Source organism: Balaenoptera borealis, assembly GCF_965194805.1.
Source record: "Balaenoptera borealis genome assembly, chromosome: 10".
NCBI lineage: Eukaryota > Metazoa > Chordata > Mammalia > Artiodactyla > Balaenopteridae > Balaenoptera > Balaenoptera borealis.
The window spans coordinates 111775706-111799317 of record NC_138874.1 but is presented as its reverse complement, the minus strand read 5'-3'; the positions used below and the strand labels follow the sequence as shown (position 1 = coordinate 111799317).

General features: G+C 41.6%; 1 protein-coding gene across 1 annotated transcript in view; it reads left to right on the top strand.

Moving 5' to 3' along the window:
- ADAM12 (ADAM metallopeptidase domain 12) overlaps positions 1-23612 on the top strand; it is a 387856-nt gene that overhangs the window by 358184 nt on the left and 6060 nt on the right. Inside the window, exon 22 of the mRNA XM_082406618.1 lies at positions 20802-20920. Within this exon, the coding sequence (XP_082262744.1) occupies positions 20802-20920 (119 nt within the window). The remainder of the gene's footprint in view (positions 1-20801; positions 20921-23612) is intronic.

Sequence of the window (23612 nt, the reverse complement as noted above, 5' to 3'; positions counted from 1 at the left end):
TCATCTAGACCATGACACTTTTGAGAATGACAGGTGGCACTGTGAATAATTAGGCCTGGGCAATTAAACAGAGATGATCACTTTAGGAATGATAATGGGCATACTTTCTTACCTTTTTCACCTTCAAAAATTATTTACAAAAATGTTACCACCGATTTAGTTTCTCCATACCAGATGCAAGAGTGTATAAGATACTTTGTGTATATGATCTCATTTTTATGCTGTTTTTGGAAGTAACAGTTTGTTTGTTATAACATGAACAGCAGGAAACTGGAGGTGGGGAAAAAGGTAAAAGCAACCAAATGAAAAGCACAAAGATATAATCGCTGGTCATTTTTCATTGCTATCAATGTTATATTTTCTTCTATCAATTTTTGTATACTTATAATTAAATGTCTATTTGACATAATTTAGATTATTCTATATGTACAGTGCTTTGTATATATACTCCTTCTTTGCCTTAAAGTCATTCCCATTTACCATGGCATTAAAAATTGCTTAAAATGTTATTTTATCGACAGCACTGTATGTGTATATAGAATACTTTTTTAAGTGCTTGCCAATTAGTGGGCATGTTTGGATGTCTCCAATATTTGCTATTATAAATAGCTCTCTTATGAAGGTCTAGATAGGTAAATTTTGGACCACTTTAATTATTCCCTTGGAGAGATTCCTAAGAGTGAAAATACTGGGTTGAAAAATGGTATAACCATTTTAAGCATCTTAATGTATAAATTAAACATTTTTTCAGGATGGATACGCACTTACATTCCCATACTAGTACAGAGCATACTAGTACTAAGTATTAACATTTCAAAGCTTTGCACATTTGATACATAAAACAAAATATCTTTTTCTGTGTAGTAGTTCTATAAATTACTGAAAGGGATGTTGAAGTTTCCAACTATAAATGTGTCTCTTCTCGGCCATCAGTTTTTACTTCATGTGTTTTGAAGCTCTGTTGTTCGTGGTACAAAACAATTAGGATTATTGTGTCTTCTTGATGAATTGACCCTTTTATCATTATGTAATGTCCTTCTTTAGCTCGGATGACTTTGTTCTAAAATCTACTTTATCTCACATTAATACATTCACCTCAGTTTTCTTTTGATTAGGGTTTGCAAGGTATGTGTTTTTCCATCTTTTTACTTTTAATCTACCTATGTCACTTTACTTGAAATGAGTTTCTCAGAGACAACATATAGTTGGGTTGTGTATTTCTTCATCTGTTCTGTCAGTCACTGTCTTTCAACTGATGTGTATAGACCATTTACTTTTAATGTAAGTATTGATATGTTAGAATTGAAGTCTACCATTTTAATGTTTTTAATCATACTCCTCTTTCCTGACTTCCTGCGGGTTTCTTGAACATTTTTCACTATTCCATATTGATTCATCAATAGTGTTTATGAGATGTGTCTGTCTGCACTTTTTTGTATGGCTGCCCTAGGGCAGGGTTTCTCAACCTCAACATTGTTGGCATTTGGGGCTGGATGACTCTTTGTTGTATGGGACTGACCCGTGTATCATAGAATATTTAGCAGCATCTTGGTTTCTACCAACTATAGATGGCAGTAGCATGTGTAATCATGTCTCTAAACATTGCCAGATGTTCCCTGAGAGACAAAAATCACCCCTGATTGAAAACTGCTTCTCTAAAGATTACAATATAGGTACATAATTTATCACAGTCTACTAGTATCAATATTTCATCACTTCAAGTAAAAACTTTACCTCCTCTTAGGTCCCTTTATCCCTCTCCCTTTAAGATATGGATGTCTTAAGTGTTACGTTTATGTAGTGAGAACCACTTCAGATGTTGTCATTTTTGCTTTCAAACATCAAGGATAACTTTTTATTTTTAAACTTTTTTTTTAATTAATTAATTTATTTATTTATTTATTTATTTTTGGCTGTGTTGGGTCTTCGTTTCTGTGCGAGGGCTTTCTGTAGTTGCGGCAAGCGGGGGCCACTCTTCATCGCGGTGCGCGGGCCTCTCACTATCGTGGCCTCTCTTGTTGCGGAGCACAGGCTCCAGACGCGCAGGCTCAGTAATTGTGGCTCACGGGCCTAGTTGCTCCGCGGCATGTGGGATCTTCCCAGACCAGGGCTCGAACCCGTGTCCCCTGCATTGGCAGGCAGATTCTCAACCACTGCGCCGCCAGGGAAGCCCAAGCATAATTTTTTAAACTTAAGAAGAATGGTTTACAGTATCTACTCATATAGTCACCCTTTCCATTCTTTCTTTACTTCTGATGTTCCAGGTTTCTTTCTGTTATCATTTCCTTTCTGTCTGAAAAACTTCCTTCAGCTATTTGATTTAGCCATTCGAAAGCAGGTCTGCTGGTGACAAATTCTCTTAGTTTTCCTTCATCTGGAAATGTCTGTTTCACCTTTATTCCTGAAGAATATTTTCAATAGATATAGAATTCTGGGTTAACTGTTTTATTCTTGCAACATTTGAAAACTGTTGTTCTGCTTCCTTCTGGCCTTTATGGTGATGAGAAATCCACTGAAAAATTCCATCCACAGTCTCTGTTCCAGGGAAGAGATGAGGTCTGTTATTGCAAGGAAGGATGGAAAGCAGGGCTCTGCCAGCTCCAGGATGTGGTGCCCAGTGGGGACAGCAGGGCATGGCTTTTTCCTAGTGCTCACCCAGAGGTAGAGTAAGGTCAGGTATGGTCAAATGTTGCTCTTACTGGGTCACCCTTCTCCTGTTCTTTTAGCTAAAGATAGCAGGCTTTCCTCCGGCTTGTGTGTGTGTGTGTGTGTGTGTGTGTGTGTGTGTGTGTGTGTAGTGCTATTGGCATTTCCAGATGGGGGGCTCTCCAGAGCCCAGGCCAAGATATAAAGAAGGGGAAAACAAACAACAAGGACTCACTACTGGTTCATTCCTTGAGTTCTGAAGTCCCTAGCCAGTCCATTTACTTTCCTGCAACTTTTAGAGTGTCAGCTGCTTTATGAATTTTCTCCAGGCTTTTTTGTTATAATTTGCAAGAGGAATAGGGTGAAATGTGCTTATTCCATCTTGTCCAGACCTCATTTCTTTTTGCATTCCTTTGATTGCCAGGACACTTGAACTGCTTTTTGTATATCTATTAACAAATGGTGTGCTGGTAAATTGGCTGTCCAAAAAAAAAAAAGCCTTGATTTGTAGGTGACTTCTCTGCTGTAAAAACTCCACCATGATCAATTTCAAGTTATTAACATGATGTCACTGAACAAGAAGTAGAGAATCAGCTGACATGAGCTGGTTACAGCCGGCTCCAGCATACAGCTGCTATTAACTGTATTTGTTCTGTAAGTTGTCTGTTCCCATCCTTTGCCTGTTTTTTTCCTCTGTGAGAGAGAGTTTTTCTTCCTGATTTGTTAGTTTGTGTTTTTTTTAACATCTTTATTGGAGTATAATTGCTTTACAATGGTGTGTTCGTTTCTGCTTTATAACAAAGTGAATCAGCTATACATATACATATCTCCTCCCTGTTTTTAGAGTTCATTTTCTTAATGGGTTAAGAATATTTATCCTTTTCCAGTAATTTACTGTAAACATCTCCCTAATTTGTCTTTCAGTTTTATTTATTTATGCTATTTCTTGGTATAAAAGGAATTCCAGTTTTTAATATTTAATTTATTAATCTTTGGTGAATTCGCCCATTCCTTTTGTGCTTACGAAGTCCTCTCCCATTTCAGTCAGTTAAGATCCACCTGTAACTTCTGTTTATTTTGTTGTCTGTTGACCATTCTGTCAACACTAGTTTTGAACCTGTCTTGGATTTACATTGGTGGAAGGGGTGGGCACCTTCTAAACTCTTCTGGACTTATTCGAGAATCTGATGAAGGCTATGAACCGTCAGAAGATGCACCACTATTCAATATTTTGTATGCAAATTTCAGATATTCACAGAGCCCATAAGCCGCTTCCCCAAGGATTCCCTGGTACTGAGGCTTTTCCTGTCTCTGTTTAAGCAGCTTGCCTGTGTACCATGTGAAACTAGGACTGTCTCTAATAGGAAAGATATTCTTGCTGGTGTCTTTTTTCCTACCAGCAGTGAATGCCTACAGAAGCGACGCCTTCAAGAGTTCCTTTAAACAGTCCCCGAAAAAGGCCTTCATTCTGTTTTATGAAACTGAGGAAATGTTACCCTTTAAACATTAGTAACTGAAAAATCCACACTTCTCACTCCAGGCTGGTGTCTGTCTGTCTGGAGCTTTTCCGAGACATATGATACAGATTAAGCTCGCACTTTCCCTCCCATCACACAGGGAACTGGCATTAATTCCATGCAAGTGCGGTGCCTATTCGGAGGTGGCTCTGGTTCCGCAACACGGATTGAATCCACTGACACTTTGTACTTTAGCATTACTAGTGCCCTGTCCCACATGACATGACAGACACACGGCTACATGGCCAGCCCTGCTTTCTTCATCCAGACTTACCACCTACACTTTCTGGAAGGAAAGTGCTACCATAAACACCACAATAGTGGTCGGCCTCACATCTGAAGGGTGAGTTAGTTCTTTATAGAAAATGTTTGATCTTTCCATCAAATGTTCTGTGTGATTTTTAAAAATCAAGGACAGTTGAATCAACTCCTTCTCTTGTCCACAAATGGGCCTTTCTGGGCTACCATTTCCTTCTCGGGGAAATGAGCCTTGGAACTCAAGCTTCTCAAACTAACTCCTCAGCCTTGATGGAGGAAACGAACTTTAATTTCCTTTTCATCCTGTCAGCTCTTTTAGAGGAAAATAATTCAGTGTATTCATCTAGCTTTTAGCTGACTGCTGCCAAGTTCTCCTGAACCACAGCCTGAGCATGAAAGGCAAAGTGTGGGCTTGAGAAAAGGCTAGAAAAATGATGAAAAAAATAAGAGGTCACAGGGGTGTGTGGTCACCTACAATTGTGTGCATAGGCAGGGAGCATGACAGACTATCTTTGCTCTGCTTGGCATTGCATTGGCCCTGCCCTACCTTGTATATTGGGTTAGCAATCCACCAGGAATGGGCACTTAAATGAGGAGATCAGACAGACCAGCATCCATTTCCATCTTATAAGCCACAACAGAAGCACCAGGGGAGGTCTTCTGCACTGACAGCTGCTGGATAGAGAGTTTATCTCAGGCTCTGGAAGGGAAAGAGGAGGAAAGGAAAACAGGGCAAGTTCCAGGAGTGGCTACAGAAGGATCCCAGAGGGTTTTGAGAGGCTTTCTGATGATGGTTAATCTTAAGGTATTTTAGGTGTTTTTTCTCTGATTACAGAAGTGTTCAAAATCATCCAACTTTGTACCCCAGAAAAGTCAATTTTACTGTAGGATCGTTTTTTAAAGAGTAATGTATAATAAGGGGAGGAAGTACACATGCGCACCAAACACGTGTCTTGAGCAGAATTCTGGAGGGGCGTCTTCGGGCAGCAGGCTTGAGCTCTGACGCCCAGATAGGGGGAGAGATGGGGGCACGTGAGCTCAAGAGCTGTGCTTCATAGAGCGAAAGGATCACTTTCCCTCACCCCAGACATCGTTTGTAAAGTCAACTGACTTGACTTCCGGGAGGGAAGGGGGCCCGAGAAGCACTGGGCCGAGCCAGCGACTCTAGGAGAAATAACATCGGATACCGAGTTTTACGTTTCCCTTTTCTGCCCGTACATCCCCAAACCTCAGCGCCGGGGGCTAACCATCGCGGCCTCGTGCCGGTCTTGAGTTGGTCGGCAGATGAAGGAGAGGCTGCAGTCTCACCAGGGGCACGTGTGCAGGGGGAGGACGGCCTCCTGCAGAGTCAGGCCTGAGCTGGGGGGAGAGGACCCAGACAGCAGCCTGGAGGAGCCCAGGGTGGGAGGTGGCAGGCGCAGCCCCCCGACACAGACACCACCCAGGGACCCTGATACCATCACACAAGAGAGGGTCTCAAGTTACTAAATATGAATTTAAAAATAAGTGTGACTCAAAAGACTAGAAAATGTGAAGACATTCAGGTGACAGTCTCACCCACCAACACCAGTGTGCCTAACTATATTCCCAGATGAGAAAAGGAAAGGATCGGGGACAAACTCTGGGAGTTTCGTTAAATTTCTAGAATGTGGCAAACTGAAATCCTTTACTCAGTTTATTATAATTAATAGGCTTCATTCATTCATTTAAAGTTTAAATAAAAACACGTTCAATGTCACATCTGTGAAATAGATTTCTCTGCTCACAGAATTATGTCTAGAGAAGGCTGTGCTAAGAAGTTGGAGATTGAAACGCAGTTTTCTGCTGTCAGTCTGAAATGTGCCATGACTCTATTGGGAGTGTAAGTGGCACCTTCAATCCATAGATGGGCCATTCTTCTAACACGTAAAAATCGCATGAAAGCATCACTTAGCATTTATCTGTATTTTTGTTAAGGTTTGCCCCTTAAAATGGCATTTGAACTATACGTGCTGATGTGTGGTCATACTTGATCTGGACTGTTTTATTTTTTTAAGCCCTTAGTTTCCTGGAAAATGTTAGGACGTGCTTTTTCTCCGTGGAATCTTATCAGTGAGTTATACTACTGACATGACTGGTTAAGATTGTTTTTCCAGTCAGATTAGCTTCTTCACTAGAACAATAGGAAGCAAAAAACGACGACCGCATCTGTCTCTTAGATTGATTTTTGCTGAATTAAAGTCCCTTCCTGAGACAGCAGATGGGCCTGTGAGAATATTTACCAACCCTATTTCTGGCACAACCGGTCTGTGCTGCAGAAATTTCAGCAACGGCAGGATTAATTTCTATTTTTATTCTTATAACCAAGTGGTCTAGAAATGCCTATGTGTGTTGGAGTTATTTTACTAGGTGTTTTGGTATAAGGAGCTTCTCAGCTGTGTTTTGAATTGCTATAAAATAGCGAGCACGTACTGAGCGCCAGTTATGTGGCTGATGCTTCCGGGCTAAGCACTTTGCAGGCATTTCTAACGCTCTCGAGGAGGCCTAGGAGGCGGATACTGCCAACAGCCCCATTTTACAGAGGAGGAGACAAGGCAAAGTGAGGCTAAATAGCAAGACCCCCCAGAGCAGGAGAGCCAGGGCTCAAACCCATGTTCTCCACCTGCAGTCTTAAAATGGGTGCCCGAGCAGGTGGATGGAGAGAGGGGAGGGAGGCAGAAACTGCAGAAGACTGGGGTGGTGAGCACGTGTCAGATCACTGGCTGCCTTGATGACCTTTAATTCATTTGCCCCGCTTTTGCCACAGAGATAAAGGTGAAGGGCGGGGGGCGGGTACCTTCTGGCATCGTGCAGAGCCTCAGACTGTAACGAGAAAGCCTTGCATTTCTCTTTGCTTTTGCTTGTAACAGTATCATACTCCAGCCATTCTTGTCTAAGATTGTCTTTCTTGGAACCAGCCCTTGTTCAGAACCATAGCAGTAGTTGCATTGCATTCCAGATATTTGCAGCATCTTAAATGAAAAATCCTCCGTGGATTTTTTGGAGAGGTGGAGATTTTCAGTTCAGCGTTTCTGACAAACATGACATTTCTCCTCATCCACACCTTACCTGTGTCTGTAGAATGTACAACACACCGTATTTTGTAAAACAAGACTGGCCAATCTTGTACGTCTCTTCTAAGACTGTAGAGCAATCAGACTTGGCTTAAGTAGCCTCAGAGGGAGCGGGGGAGAGCTATTTCAAGGAGCCCTCCCTCTCCCAACCCACACAAAGAGTGATGAACAATTAACACAGGCTCTTGGTCGTGAGCCATAACTACTCATTCATAAATGCTTTATAAGGATATAAATAGGAGCAAAAAAAATTAATTTAGACCATGATTTAGGAACCATCAGGTGATAGCTGGTCGCTCTGAGGCTGAGCCCAGACTTTCAAAGTCATCTTCAACAGAATGAATTCAGTATCTGAATGGATTTGAAAGAGGATTTGCACCCTTGTGACCTGTGTGGGGGTCCGATACTTAAACCAGCACTTGCAAGAATCCATTCGCCAAGATGTTCTCCCAAGGAAGTGAGATGAAATACAAGAAAACTAATCATTATAAAAGCCTTCGTGACTACAGGGAAACCTAAAGCTAATAACTGAGAAAACGTGCTGGGAAGCGTCCTCTGTGCCTTCTCTCTGCTCCCCAGATTTCACCCTTTTGCCCAGGTGTTCTCTGAGACCCCCTCCTCCTGAGTCTTTCTGCAGTCCTCCCAGGGGTCTCCATACTCACCTGCTGCCTCAGCCCAGAGTTACCCGGACACCTGTCCTGCCCCATTTCAGAAGGCACAAGACTGAGTTATTCATCTCCAGGTACACCTAAACCCAGGCCCTTGAACACAGTAGACATGTAGGAAATATGCTGAATTGATGTGAGTTTCCAGTAGTCAATAATAAGCCTTGTCACTGGCTCACTTACTCCCTGGGGGGGCGGGAGGGGCTGCCGTATCAGTGAATCATGAGTTAGCAGAAATTTGAGCCACTTACGCCTATAAATGTAAAGTGTAGTTACCAAGGTTTTGGACTCCTGCTAACCTCTGCCTGCCCAGTACTTCCAGAAACTTCAGCTAAAATTTTTTGGGTTTCATATGATACACTGATTTTTTTTCTCTATCCAAGCCATTTATTTGAAACGCCAACTATATGTAGGATAAAGTCAGTGTTACATGCTTGTCAGTAACTGTAGAAATACAGAACCAGTGAAAACCTTTGTACAACCGTAATGATACTCAAAAGAGAAATGTATCATTTTACAATGCTTCACACAGAGGAATTCAACTTTGAAGGTATCTAAATAAAAATACATTTCTTTAAAAAATACTATGTACAATTGAAGTGTAAACAAGTTTTACAAAGTACTAGTCATGCAGGTTGTAGAAAACACTTGCATTGGACATGAAATCAGTTTAAGAAAAATTTCTGAGCCTTTAGCATTGAAGGCACTTGACTTTATACCAGTAACAGTACAACCACAAGAAATGCAGTGTTGTAGAAAATACACTAATATTTACATGACAAACCCACTGATGTCTCTAAAGGTACTGCACGTGGAAGCACCCTTATCTCCCTGGAGAGAAATAACTTCAGAGGGAAGCCGTTTAACTCATTACAGTATTCAACGGCACGTTTGTTTTCCACTCACTTCTGTTACTATAAACACCCAGATTGTACATGAAAAAAATGGATGCCTGATACTTTACCTTTATATTTTGTAACAGGCAATGTATGCCTATAAGTAAAAAATTCCAACAGTGTAAAGGGTTATTCAGAAAACAGTCTCTCTCCCACCTTTGTCACCAGGCTCCCTTCCCAGAAGTAATCATTGCTACCAGGCTTTTGTAAAATGTAATTTAGAATACAGTGAAAAGTCTCTTCTACCTGTCTCTCTCTGCAGAGTGAGAGATTATGGAAAATTTGGAAATTTCAGACACTCAAAATTGGAGAGGAAGGTACAGTGAAACCTGGCCGCCCGTCACGCATCTTCAGCAACCATCACCTTGCTATCACTCTTATTTCAAACCTTAGATCCTTATTTTGGATTCAGATGGCAGCACACTCTGTACTTCTTTCCACTTTGGTTATTCCAGATCCACCTCATCCTTTTCACTGGCTGTGTAGTATTTCATGGTAGAACCACACCGTAAATTCTTTAACCTGTCCCTTACTGATGGCCACATGGGTGGTTTCCAATCATTTGCTACTTCAAACAGGCATATTCTTGCCCAGGTACCTTGGGCCGATGCATGACGATGGACGTGGGATAAATTCCTGGGAGCACAATTGCTGATCAAAGGCCATATGCATTTAGAAATTTGGTAGATGAGGCAGAAATGCTTCTAAAGGAGTCGTCCCAATTTCTGTTCCAAAAGTCTTCACCAATATAGTGCGTTCAGAGATTTTTTTATCTTTGCCAACGTGACAGGTTGGAAAAAAAAGTATCTACATTTTTCTTCCTAAAAATGAGATGGAGGATCTTTTCACAGGTTTAAAATCCAATTGTTTTTTCCCTTTTTCATAAACTGTGTTGTCGCCTCCTTTGCCACTTTTTTTTTTATAAAGATCAAAGTTTACATAGTTTTGTTTTGTTTTGTTTTTTGTTTTAATTTATTTATTTTTGGCTGTGTTGGGTCTTCGTTTCTGTGCGAGGGCTTTCTCTAGTTGCGGCAAGCGGGGGCCACTCTTCATCGCGGTGCGCAGGCCTCTCACTATCGCAGCCTCTCTTGTTGCGGAGCACAGGCTCCAGACGCGCAGGCTCAGTAGTTGTGGCTCACAGGCCTAGTTGCTCTGCGGCATATGGGATCTTCCCAGACCAGGGCTCGAACCTGTGTCCCCTGCATTGGCAGGCAGATTCTCAACCACTGCGCCACCAGGGAAGCCCTTCCTTTGCCACTTTTTATTGTCATGTTTAGAAAGGCTTGTCTACCCAGAGATTACAAGTATGTTTTTCTATTTCTTATACCTTCATGATCTTTTCTTCACATTTAAATATTTGACCCATCTGCTCTTTAGTGTATAAAATGAAGTAGGAATCCAACTTTATTTTTCTAGATGACCACCTAACTAATCCTCAACACTGTTCATTGTATTTGTGTACTTATTTGTCCATTACTGGCTTATCTTTTATTTATTAGATTTACCTGGTTTCTCCTCAACTCCTCCTACCCCCAAAGAACCAGCTCTAGATTTTATATATGACTTTCCTTTTACTATTGTTAGACCACAGAAACATTACTTTCATTACTTTCATTTCCCCTCTACAAATCTGAGATAGTATCTCTCTCATTGGACTTTGTGATAATTAAATGAAAATATCTAACATTATTAGAATGTCTGTAATGTCTTTGCTAAATGATAGTAATTAATTTTTTATTTTACTAATTATTTTCTGCTTTTATCTTTATCACTTCCATCTTTAGGTTTATTTTCTTTCTCTAACTTCTTAGATCATTATTTCATTTTTATTCATACTTTTATTCATACTTGATTACATGGCATGTAAGTCTAGGAATTTCCCAAACACTGCTCTGTCTGTACTTACTCTAATTTGTAGTGTTTTCCATATTTATAATTTTTAAATAATCCATGTTTTCTCTTTTGTTTTCTCCTTTGGCCCAAAGATTGAAATTAATTCTGGGGCTTCCCTGGTGGCACAGTGGTTAAGAATCTGCCTGCCAATGCAGGAGACATGGGCTCAAGCCCTGGTCCGGGAAGATCCCACATGCCACGGAGCAACTAAGCCCGTGTGCCACAATTACTGAAGCCCACGTGCCTAGAGCCCACGCTCCTCAATAAGAGAAGCCACCGCAATGAGAAGCCTGCGCACCTAAACGAAGAGTAGCCCCCGCTCGCTGCAATTAGAGAAAGCCCGCGCGCAGCAACAAAGACCCAATGCAGCCAAAAATAAACTAAATTTATAAAAAAGAAAATTAATTCTGCTATTGTTAATATTTTAAATACAGATTTCCCTGCTATCTGAAAGCAGAGCGTTCCTGTGAAACCCTTCATAAGCCAAAATGGCATAAAGTAAAGAAGCGATTACCTTGGGACACATATTGTTAAGGGATGCAAAAAATAAATCGCGATAAAGCACAGATGCTCACAGACACGGTTCGAAGCCCTGGCAGCTTGATGCTCACGGGGAAGGAGCGTGGCGGGGCCCCTTCCTCTGCTCAGGGTGAGCTGCCTCTACAGCGGCTGCTGCCCCAAAACAACGCTGAAAGCTTTTTTTTGCTTTTTGCCTGTTTTTGTAAAAGCAAAGATCCTCTTTGGATTTCTTTCAGTTAAGTGAAAACAGGTACTAATGTAGGTCTTTTGTAAAAGTGAGGTAAAGCAAACTTTCAAAAATTGGGGAATACCTGTATTTAAAATATGTAAAAGTAAAAATGATCTAAAATTCACCCATATTTATACTACATAGAAATAACCATTGTTACCTGTTTTTCTATGTATACACCTATTTAAATTTCAGATATATAATATGCATACATTTCTTTTTTAAAAAAAAGGAAAAATTAAACAATATAGACTACCTCAGCCCCCCTCCAGGTATAATCTCTGTCCTAAGTTTGGTGTTGATTTTCTATAGCACTTTTCAAATATTTTTAGGTAAATAGGTATCTGTGAAAATATATAGTATTTTGTGTTTTTCAGTTTATATAAATGGTATGAAACTAAGCATAACAAAATGTGTACTTAAACTCAGCTGTGTTTTACTTTTTGTTTCTGGACGTTCTCTTTGGTTCTTATTCAGGCATGAGGCTAGTCTTTTATTTTAAATACAGTAGGAAAATTTGTTCCAATAATTCCCAAATCTAAACTCTTTGGGTGTGTTACTGCTGAATTTTTTTATTGCTCTCTCTCTCTCTCTCTCTGTCTCTCTCTCTCATGATTCCTTGCTTCTTTGGGTGCTTGGTCATTTACTGTGAGCTACTTACTTTTCTGGAAAATTCTCTGGGAGCTCGTTCAGGTCTAGGATGAAGTCCGTTCCTCCAGAGAGGGTGTAATTTGCCCCTGTCAGGTGCCCAGGGCAGCACCAGCTTGAGGCCCCTTGAAATGGCTCAGGGCTTATGAGCCACCCACATGATGTGATGTCAGCTTCAGGTCCTCAGGGGCAATTTGTGGTTATAGGTTGGTCTGCCCAGAACCAAGAGAACTCTCCTTGTGTCTGCTAGGGATGGACAGTAGTATGTGTTTACTTCTAGAATATTCTTACCCTGAGGTACAGTCCTTTGCAGGGCCCAGCTTTATCAGGGAGAGGTCAGGAAGAGAATGGTGCCCTACTGAACTGAGGCTGGTGCTGACCTTCGACTCCTGCATCCCTCACCTTAAAAGGGTATCAAAACCAAAACCCAGGTTTCCCTAATTTGGCAAATGCCTATAGTTTCAGTGTACTACTTACCCCTCTGGGCTTCTCCTTTCACTTAGTTGTTGGCCTGATAACATCTTACTATCTTGTAGCTCTTTGATGCTTTTAAGAAACATTTTAATTTTTTTTTCTCACTGAATTTATTTTTATATCAAAAACTATAGTTTTTCATTAAGAAATGTTATTTATGTTAACATGTAATGAGTTATTAGTGTTATTTTTATTTTTTAAATTTTTTATTTTATGTTGGAGTAAAGTTGATTAACAATGTTGTGTTAGTTTCAGATGTACAGCAAAGTGATTCAGTTATACATGTATATACATGTATCTACTCTTTTTCAAGTTCTTTTCCCATTAAGGTTATTACAGAATATTGAACAGAGTTCCTTGTGCTATACAGTAGGTCCTTGTTGGTTATCTATTTTATATATAGTAGTGTGTATATGTCAATCCCAACCTCCCAATCTATCCCTCCTCCACCCAACCTTACCCCTGGTAACCGTAAGTTCGTTCCCTAAGCCTGTGAATCTGTTTCTGTTTTGTAATAAGTTCATTTATATAATTTTTTAAAATTCTGCATATAAGCGATATCATATGGTTTTTGTCTTTCTCTGTCTGACTTCCTTCAGTATGATAGTCCCCAGTTCCATCCATGTTGCTGCAAATTTCATTCTTTTTAATGGCTGAGTAATATTCCATCTTAAATATGTACCACAACTTTATCCATTCATCTGTTGATGGACATTTAGGTTGCTTCCATGTCTTGGCTATTGTAAACAGCACTGCAATGAACATTGGGGTGCATGTATCCTTTTGAACCATGGTTTTCTCGGGATATATGCCCTGGAGTAGGGTTGCTGGATCATATGGGAGCTCTATTTTTAGTTTTTTAAGGAATCTCCCCACTGTTCTCCATAGTGGCTGTACCAATTTACATTCCCACCAACAGTGTAAGAGGGTTCCCTTTGCTCTACACCCTCTCCAGCATTTATTGTCTGTAGACTTTTTGATGATGGCCATTCTGACTGGTGTGAGGTGATATCTCATTGTAGTTTTGATCTGCATTTCTCTAATAATTAGTAATGTTGAGCATCTTTTCATGTGCCTCTTGGCCATCTGTATATCTTCTTTGAAGAAATGTCTGTTTAGGTCTTCTGCCCATTTTTTGATTGGGTCGTTTGTTTTTTTGATATTGAGCCGCATGAGCTGTTTGTAAATTTTGGAGATTAGTCCCTTGTCGGTCACATCATTTGAAAATATTTCCTCCCACTCTGTGGGTTGTCTCCTCATTCTCTTTATGGTTTCCTTTGCTGTACAAAAGCTTTTGAGTTTAATTAGGTCCCATTTGTTTATTTTTGTTTTTATTTCCATCACTCTAGGAGAAGGATCACAAAAGATCTTGCTGCGATTTATGTCAAAGTGTGTTCTGCCTATCCAGTCTTACATTTAGGTCTTTAATCCATTTTGAGTTTATTTTTGTTTATGCTGTTAGAGAATGTTTTAATTTCATTTTTTTACATGTAGCTGTCCAGTTTTCCCAGCACCATTTACTGAAGAGACTACCTTTTCTCCATTGTATAGTCTTGCCCCCTGTGTCATAGATTAATTGACCATAGGTGCGTGTGTTTCTTTCTGGACTTTTTTATCCTGTTCCGTTGATCTATATGTCTGTTTTGTGCCAGTACCATACTGTTTTGATGACTATAACTTTGTAGTATAGGCTGAAGTCAGGGAACCTGATTCCTCCAGCTCTGTTTTTCTTTCTCAAGATTGCTTTGGCTGTACAGGGTCTTTTGTGTCTCCATACAAATTTAAAATTTTCTTGTTCTAGTTCTGTGAAAAATGCCATTGGTAATTTGATAGGGATTGCATTGAATCTGTAGATTGCCTTGGGTAGTATAGTCATTTTGGCAATATTGACACTTCCAATCCAAGAACATGGTATATCTTTCCATCTGTTTGTGTCATCTAAGATTTCTCTCATCAGAATCATAGTTTTTGGAGTAGTTGCCTCCTTAGGTAGGTTTATTCCTAGGTATTTTACTCTTTTTGATGTGATGGTAAATGGGATTGTTTCTTTAATTTCTCTTTCTGATCTTTTACTGTTAGTGTATAGAAATGCAGCAGACTTCTGTGTATTAATTTTGTATCCTGCAACTTTACCTAATTCATTGATGAGCTCTAGTAGTTTTCTGGTAGCATCTTTAGGATCTTCTATGTATAGTATCATGTCATCTGCAAACAGTGACAGTTTTACTTCTTCTTTGCCAGTTTGGATTCCTTTTATTTCTTTTTCATCTCTGATTGCCATGGCCAGGACTTCTAAAACTATGTTGAATAAAAGTGGTGAGAGTGGACATCCTTGTCGTGTTCCTGATCTTATTGGAAATGCTTTCAGCTTTCCCCCATTGAGTATTATGCTAGCTGTAGGTTTGTCATATATGACCTTTATTATGTTGAGGTAGGTTCCCTCTACATCCACTTTCTGGAGAGTTTTTATCATAAATCGGTGTTGAATTTTGTCAAAAGTTTTTTCTGCATCTATCGAGATGATCATATGGTTTTTATTCTTCAGTTTGTTGACATAGTGTATCATTGATTTGTGGATATTGAAAAATCCTTGCATCCCTGGGATAAATGCCACTTGATCATGGTGTACGATCCTTTTAATGTGTTGTTGGATTCAGTTTGCTAGTATCTTGTTGAGGATTTTTGAGTCTATGTTCATCAGTGATATTGGTCTGTAATTTTCTTTTTTTGTGGTATCTTTGTCTGGTTTTGGTATCAGGGTGATGGTGGCCTCATTGAATGAGTTTGGAAGTGTTCCTTCCTCTGCAAATTTTTGGAAGAGTTTCAGAAGGATAGGTGTTAACTCTTCTTCAGTGTTTGATAGAATTCGCCTGTGAAGCCATCTGGTCCTGGATTTTTGTTTTTTTGGAAGTTTTTTAATCACAGTTTCAATTTCAGTACTTGTGATTGGTCTGTTCATACTTTCTGTTTCTCCTGATTCAGTCTTGGGAGATTGTACCTTACTAAGAATTTGTCCATTTCTTCTATTAAATACATTTTATCCAACAATTTTAGAGAGAAGGTAGGTCAAAATAACTCAGCCTGCCATATATCTGGAAATGGATGATCCACCTCCCAACTTTGGTTAGTTCTAGAATGTCTATATTATTATGGCTAATAACATTTACTTTCTGTTTTGTAGCCATAATTCCCACAATTTTGTTACCCTTAGGTCTACATTGAAGGGATTTAGTGCTTAATCTCCTTGCCACTGAGCCATTCTTTTCCTGGCTGGCTGAAGTTCATTCTATTGGACTTCCAGAACTCCTTCCAGAAGAGCTCTTAGGAAGTATATTCCCCGAATTTTGTATGTTCAAAGACACTTGGCTGTTGCTTTATTTTTTCAATGATAGTTTAGGCATAAAGTTAATGGATCACACTTTCTTTCCCTGAAACTCTTAGATGCATGCTTCCTCTATATCAGAAGCTGGCTTATTTCTTTTTTCCTTGTAAGTGACATGACTCTGTATCCTATTAATTATGTCTTAATTCTGATGAGTCTGATTCATTTCACCCAGGGAAACAGTGTATACTTTCAATCCATAGACTTGACTCTTTCAGAAAAGTTTTTACAAAATATATCTGGGTATCTTTTCTCTCTTTACTATTTCTTCAGATCCCTTAAGTGACACCATTTATGTATATGTTGTATCACCTTTGTCTGTGGTCTTTGTCATTTACCGTTGAACTCCTCCTCATTTCCCTCAAGCTGGTCCCCACAGCCCTGACTGTGTTCAGTACTGTCTTGGTCCTTGGTTTGCATTGTTGCTTTATTTTTTTCCTTTCCCTTTTCACTTGACTTTTGCCAGCTCCTTTTTCATGTCCTTATGTATACATTTTTGCCAGTGGCTTCTTAGTTTGCCTTTTGTTTATCATGGTTCCTTCCTTCCTTCTTTCAGTAGTTTTGATTAATGTATCTAAATTCCTCTTTAAACGAAGCAAGGTCTTCCTGGAAAAAACGACCAGTTGCAGGACAGTTGTGGGAAAGGCCAGGTCAGAGCTCAGGGTCACCTCCAAATTGCCCACCTCATGGGGGACCATGGGACAGCGGGCTTTGAGGGATGGTGGTGGTTTGGCCTCCCCTGATTTCAGCAGAGACCCTGCCAGGTCCCCTCCCCTGCTCCAGGTGTGCACAGATGGTTGGGCTCATCTGCTGCTCCTTCAGCCCTGACACACATCATCTGCTCACTCTCTACTCTTATCCCTGGCAGGCAAGGTGAATGTCTCCCCCTCTGCATTTCACCAGGTTGGCCACGCAGGTGTCCCTTCCGTGGTCTCTCCTCAGCCCAGCCTGCTGGACACTTTGCATCCTTTTCTCATATATTCATGTGGGGCTATACGTTTTTCTCAGAGGTGGAGTTTTGCTCCTTCTTGTGCATTTTCTTTACTGTTTTCAGGTGATTTCAGAAAGAAGGGACCAGGGACATCTTCCAGCTAGGTGTAAAAGTGCTCTTTAAGGGACCCCTGCTTTTTCTGAATAAAGAGTAAAAAGAAGTTGAGGCATTTCCCAGAGAACCAGTTGTCCTTGGTGTTATTGTGAAGTGTCTATTTCTACAGGGCCAGGGATGGGCCAGATGGTGAGCAATGTTTATGCTGCCCCCCGGCCCTGCACGAGCTCACCAGGGATCTCTGTGGCATCTCTGGCGTTTTCCTGTGATAACACCCAGTCTTCCTGGGGAGATCCCTCTGGATAAGCAGGATGCACTTATTCTTGCTGATCATGCAGGAGATAACAGCTGAGACTTCTCTGTGATGATCAAAGCAAGGGGCTATATTTGGATCTAAAAATTTGTTCTCATCCCACTATAATATTTTAAATATGTGGCTATTGCTAAAACATGAGCAGAAAATGGAGAAATGAGACAACTCTGTGTAATAACAGATCTCGATTTTTCTCTGGTACCTAGAAGTTGAGAGGGAAGAGAAATGGGGGTCTGAACTCATTTCCTTGTTTAAAATGAAAATCAATCTAAAGAAATGTTTATTGAGTGTGAGCAACTTGGCCTGGAGTCATTCCTCAGCTCCATTCCCATGGCTCTTTGTGGCCAGGCTGGATTGGATGTCATTGGGAAAGCCCAGGTTCAGGTTTTGCAAAGGCAGCTTGAAGAGCAGTGCCTAAAAGGGAGTGTGGAAGCCCCACCCTTTTCTGCAAGGTCAAGGCACATGCAGCTGGTGCTTCTACCCAAATATTTCATGGGCTCCATGCCTGATCCCTGAGGAGGGAGGATACATCACCTTTGACTAACCCCGCTGTTCCATGATGCCAGTTTGTCCCAGTTGGGCCTGGTGGGAAGCTAGCATCTTACCTAGGCAGCTACCTGTTTCATGTTTCCATCAAAACCATGTCATGGGCACGGCAGGAGGGAGGGGAATTGGTGCCTCTGCTGAGCCCAGGTTTGAATCAGAACTTTCAATCAATATCTTAACTGTTTGGGCTTTTATCACTATCGTGACCATATAATTTGTCCTCTAAACCAGGGCACATGAGAAAGACTATGATTAATAAATTAAACTCAGCCGTAAATTGGGAATGTCCCAGGCAAAACCAGAATGAATGGCCAACCTATCTCCTAAGCATCCATGATAAATCCAAATATATTGTGATACACTGTAACATACATCTCCCTTTTTCTCCAGTAGTGTAATAAAAACCTGCCATTGTCTTTACTACCAAGACTAGATATTTATTCATACTTAGAGGCAAAACTAGTGTCATTTAGTAATGAATTATTTAATCCTCAAATGTGGGTGCGTGCATTCATTTTTACATTGCACATATTAGCGTGCTCATTGTTTTCTACCACTTTACAGGAAATGGAGCTTGATTTAGTGCCATGGTTTATCACCCAGTGTTTGTTGGGAGGATTATGGTGCTTTTAGATGGTTAAATTTACTCCTTCAATAATAGTAGTTGTGAAGCAGTAGCAGCTAACACTTATTGGTCGCTGTGTGCCAGGCTCTATGCTAAGAGATTAATAGATAATCTCTCCCTGAACCCTCACATCATCTCCTCTCTGCAACTTAAAGAAGTTAAATAACTTGTGTGCTCTCAGAGCTTGTAAGCGCAGAGCCTGTGGTTGGATATACAAACGTCCTGACTTCGGTGCTTGTGCTTATTGTATGGTCTGTATTTCTAGTGAAGGTTGTGTTCTGTTTTACATTCAACAGGCTGTTAATATTTCCATTAATGAGAGCTGATGTAGAAATGGCACTTTTAAGTCTGTTCCTTGTTCGGTGGCTCTTTCCCATCCCAGTTTCCGCACTGTTTCAAGTTGCTGTATTTTCCGTACAGCTGTGGTTGACAGACTCCTGTGGTAGCTTCCTTTGCTTTACAAAGCTACGTTAAATTGTGACTATATTGTCGCCTTCTTTTAACTGAGCTCCGATTGCTGCGGAGATATAATTTTAGTGGGATGAGTACTATGAGAAATTCAACTCGTATGTGTTTAAATCATCTTGAGTATTCTGGATGTATGGAATACTGAGTTCCATGACAGTGGATGAGGTCATCTGCGTATTAGGATGTCCTGTCTTCCTTGAGTTTCTAGCACCATTTCCTACAGACTTTCTGTACATGTGTGAGTGCTTCTATGCTCCGAGGACCAGCACAGGTGGTGCCTTGATGCCTATGTTCACCCTGGGCCCAAAAGAGAGTGTTATCAACACTCACTGACTTTCCAACCTGGCTCCAGTGAGCCCCACTCTCACAGTAGCCAAGGAAGGGACCCCAGGAACACAAGTGCCTTTTACTGGGGGGGGGGGGGTTGTGCCGGGTCTTAGTTGCAGCAGGTGTGCTCCTTAGTTGTGGCATGTGAGCTCTTAGTTGCAGCACACATGTGGGATCTAGTTGCCCCACCAGGGATCAAACCCGGGCCCCCTGCATTGGGAGCGCGGAGCCTTAACCACTGTGCCACCAGGGAAGTCCCACAAGTGACTTTTAATCATTGTTATCTATATTCTGGGAGCTTCCCATACATTATTTTATTTAGTCCTCATAACAGTGCTATGAGATGGGTCTTGTTTTCTCCCACTTTACAGACAGAGAAGTTGAGGTTCAGAGAAGTCAGGTGACTTGCACGAGTCCCAGAGTATTGGTATTTGTACAAAACCCAGAGCAGATACTCCAAGTTCATGCTCTGCCCACCTTCTACTGCCAACTCCCTCACTGGCCTCTGGCCAATACAGCACCGCCCCCATCAGCTTCCTTACAGAACAGTATCTGTCCCTCGAACCACTGTGTCTTGGGTTTTCCTTCTGGGTGTCATTTTGCAAGCCAGTTTGTGACTCTCTGAACGAATTATTAGAAAATATTTTGGTAGCAGAACCTTTGTGTATTTCATGGAGGGGTGTTACCGACCCCACACTGATGGGTGAAGGATGGTCACCTTCATTGTCTGGTTCGCCCACAGCTGAACAAGTTCTGTTACGGGATTCTGGCAAATTTGAAGCAATGAATGTGTTCTTTGAAAAGATTTTCACCAACTTCTCATGTTAGGCCTTTATAAATTGAAAAGAAGCCTAAAAGCACAGGAAAGTTTACATCCCCTGGGTAACACTGGCCCAGAAACACCAGCATCAACTATACTTCCAAGGCCTGGGAACAGCATGGCAGCTGAAGGACCCATATTTGAGTGACTAACTAAATGATGCTATGGTTAAATCTTTAACACAGGTCACCCACCCTCACACACACACACACACGCACGCACGCACGCACGCACGCACGCACGCACCACCACCACACCTGTATGGTTAGAGGATCGTATTCAGAAAGTTTACAGTAAATGAAACTTGGGCTGTGTAGCAACTTAACCACTCTCCTCTCCCTACCCCACGCTCCAGGGGACTCTAACAGCTCCTGAGGTCAGTGTCTTGTCCGAGTTCACGGGGATGGTGATCAGACATAATCCTGTGGTTTATTGCAGGGAACTCGTAAGCCAAACCCTCCTCAGAAGCCTCTGCCTGCAGATCCTTTGAACAGGACAACCCGGCTTGCCAGGACCCTGGGACAGCAGGAGTCTGGGCTCCGCCTGGCGCCCATCAGGTTGGTGTGATGCACCCATGTCCCTCTTTTTCTCCCCGAAACTATGTGGGCGCAGCTGCACCGAGCCGTGCTTCTCAAGCCACAGGAGGACATGGGGGTGGCAGTGGCGGCTGTGCGTCCTGCACTCCCCACCCCTGGGAACAATATAAAACGGACGTGAGGGCGGATGTAAAGAATAAGCAGGAAGCAGCAGGGAGCTATAATTGTAGGCATCACGTGTCACTCGTAGCAATGATCCCAGCCTACCCATGAGGTCGACTCAAGATCAAGTAGAACAGCTCCCTCAAAGCTGTGGCTGTTGATCTGGGCTGGGCCATGCCCCCCAAAGGAGAGAAAGCCAGCAAGTGGTGCGATATTATGAAGGCTGGACACCTACCTTCAGAAATCCCACTTGGACCTTGATGGCCTCTGCCCAAGCCCTGGGATCCCGAGAAATGAGGTGAGGTTGGAGGGTCATGGATGAAATAAGGGGGAATGTAAGAAGTCAGGCTAAAGAAGCTGCTGGGCGGGGGTAAGTGGGAGCTTCCGCCTCAGCCGGCAAAAGGAATCACCTTTGAAGACTGAGCTGCAGCTGTGGTCATCTCCTACGCCCTCCCCCAGGGGATGAGGAAGGCACAGCCCTGAATCTGGACTTGGGCAGGGAGGTTTAACCCAGTGGTGTGCTGGAGCCAGCCCACACTGCTTTGCGAGAACTATTAGTTTCTGCTGTATCACAAAGTAACTTAGCTATACGTATACATATATCCCCATATCCCCTCCGTCTTGCGTCTCCCTCCCACCCTCCCTATCTCACCCCTCTAGGTGGTCACAAAGCACCGAGTTGATCTCCCTGTGCTATGCGGCTGCTTCCCATTAGCTATCTATTTACATTTGGTAGTGTGTATATGTCCATGCCACTCTCTCACTTCGTCCCAGCTTCCCCCTCCCCGTGTCCTCAAGTCCATTGTCTATGTCTTTGTCTTTATTCCTGTCCTGCCCCTACGTTCTCCAGAACCATTTTATTTTTTTTCCCTTAGATTCCATATATATGTGTTAGCCATACAGTATTTGTTTTTCTCTTTCTGACTTACTTCACTCTGTAGGACAGACTCTAGGTCCGTCCACCTCACTACAAATAACTCAGTTTCGTTTCTTTTTATGGCTGAGTAATATTCCATTGTGTATATGTACCACATCTTCTTTATCCATTCATCTGTTGATGGACACTTAGGTTGCTTCCATGTCCTGGCTATTGTAAATAGTGCTGCAGTGAACATTGGGGTGCATGTGTCTTTTTGAATTATGGTTTTCTCAGGGTATATGCCCAGTAGTGGGATTGCTGGGTCATATGGTAGTTCTCGCAACCCACATTCTTGAGATTACTGTATCTGTCATTCCTATGTGATGAAAATGCCATGCCATGGTGGCCACTGCACATCTCTTCCATATTCAGCCACATCATGTTGGGAGCATGAGTATTTATACCATGGAAGTCAGCAAACGCTATAGATCAGGTCCTCCTCCTTCCCCCCTGTGGTGGGTAGTTAAACATTTACCAGCACACAGATGGGTTAAACCCTCACCCAAAACATATACCCCCTTCGCAGGCAGCTTGCTTTGTGAGCTCCAAAGAACCAAAGGTAGGTGTTGGCCAGGCCCTGGGTTCAGTAATAATTCAGCATCTCTGAAGGGAAACGCACACACTCGTGATTTCATTACAGCTCTTAGGAAAAATGTTTGGCCCACGAAAGAGATAGCTGCCTAATGTATCTCAGATAAAGCCGGTCAAAGGGTCAGGGCAGTGGTTTAATTCCCGACTACATAAGTACAGAAAAACTGCAGAGCATCCTAATTATTTCACTGTGGTTTGTACACTGATCTTGAAGTTACTTTTCTTGTTCAAAAGGAAAAAACACCACTTTACATGGACATGAAGAGGGGAAGGGCCTTTTTTATTTAAGTATAGTTGATTTACAATGTTAATTTCTGCTGTACAGCAAAATGATTCAGTTATACATATATTCTTTCCATTGTGGTTTATCATAGGATATTGAATATAGTTCCCTGTGCTATACAGTAGGACCTTGTTGTTTGTTTATCCATTCTACATATAATAGTTTGTATCTGCTAACCCCAAACTCCCCTTCCCTCCCCCTTGGAAACCACAAGTCTGTTCTCTGTGAGTCTTTTTGGTTTTGTAGATAAGTTCATTTGTGCCATATTTTAGATGCCACACATAAGTGATATCAGATGATATTTGTCTTTGGCTTACTTCGCTTAGTATGATAATCTGTAGGTCCATCCATGTGGCTGCAAATGGCATTATTTCATGCTTTTTTATGGCTGAGTAGTATTCCATTGTGTACATACCACATCTTCTTTATCCATTCCTGTGTCGACGGACATGTAGGTTGCTTCCATGTCTTGGCTGTTGTGAATAGTGCTGCAATGAACATTGGGGTGCATGTATCTTTTCGAATTATGGTTTTCTCCAGATAGATATATGACCAGGAGTGGGATTGCTAGATCATATGGCAACTCTGTTTTCAGTTTTTTAAGGAACCTCCATACTGTTCTCCATAGTGGCTGCACCAATTTACACTCCTACCAACAGTGTAGGAGGGTTCCTTCTCTCCACACCCTCTCCAGCATTTGTTTGTAGATTTTTTTTGGTGATGGCCATTCTGACCAGTGTGAGGTGATACCTCATTGT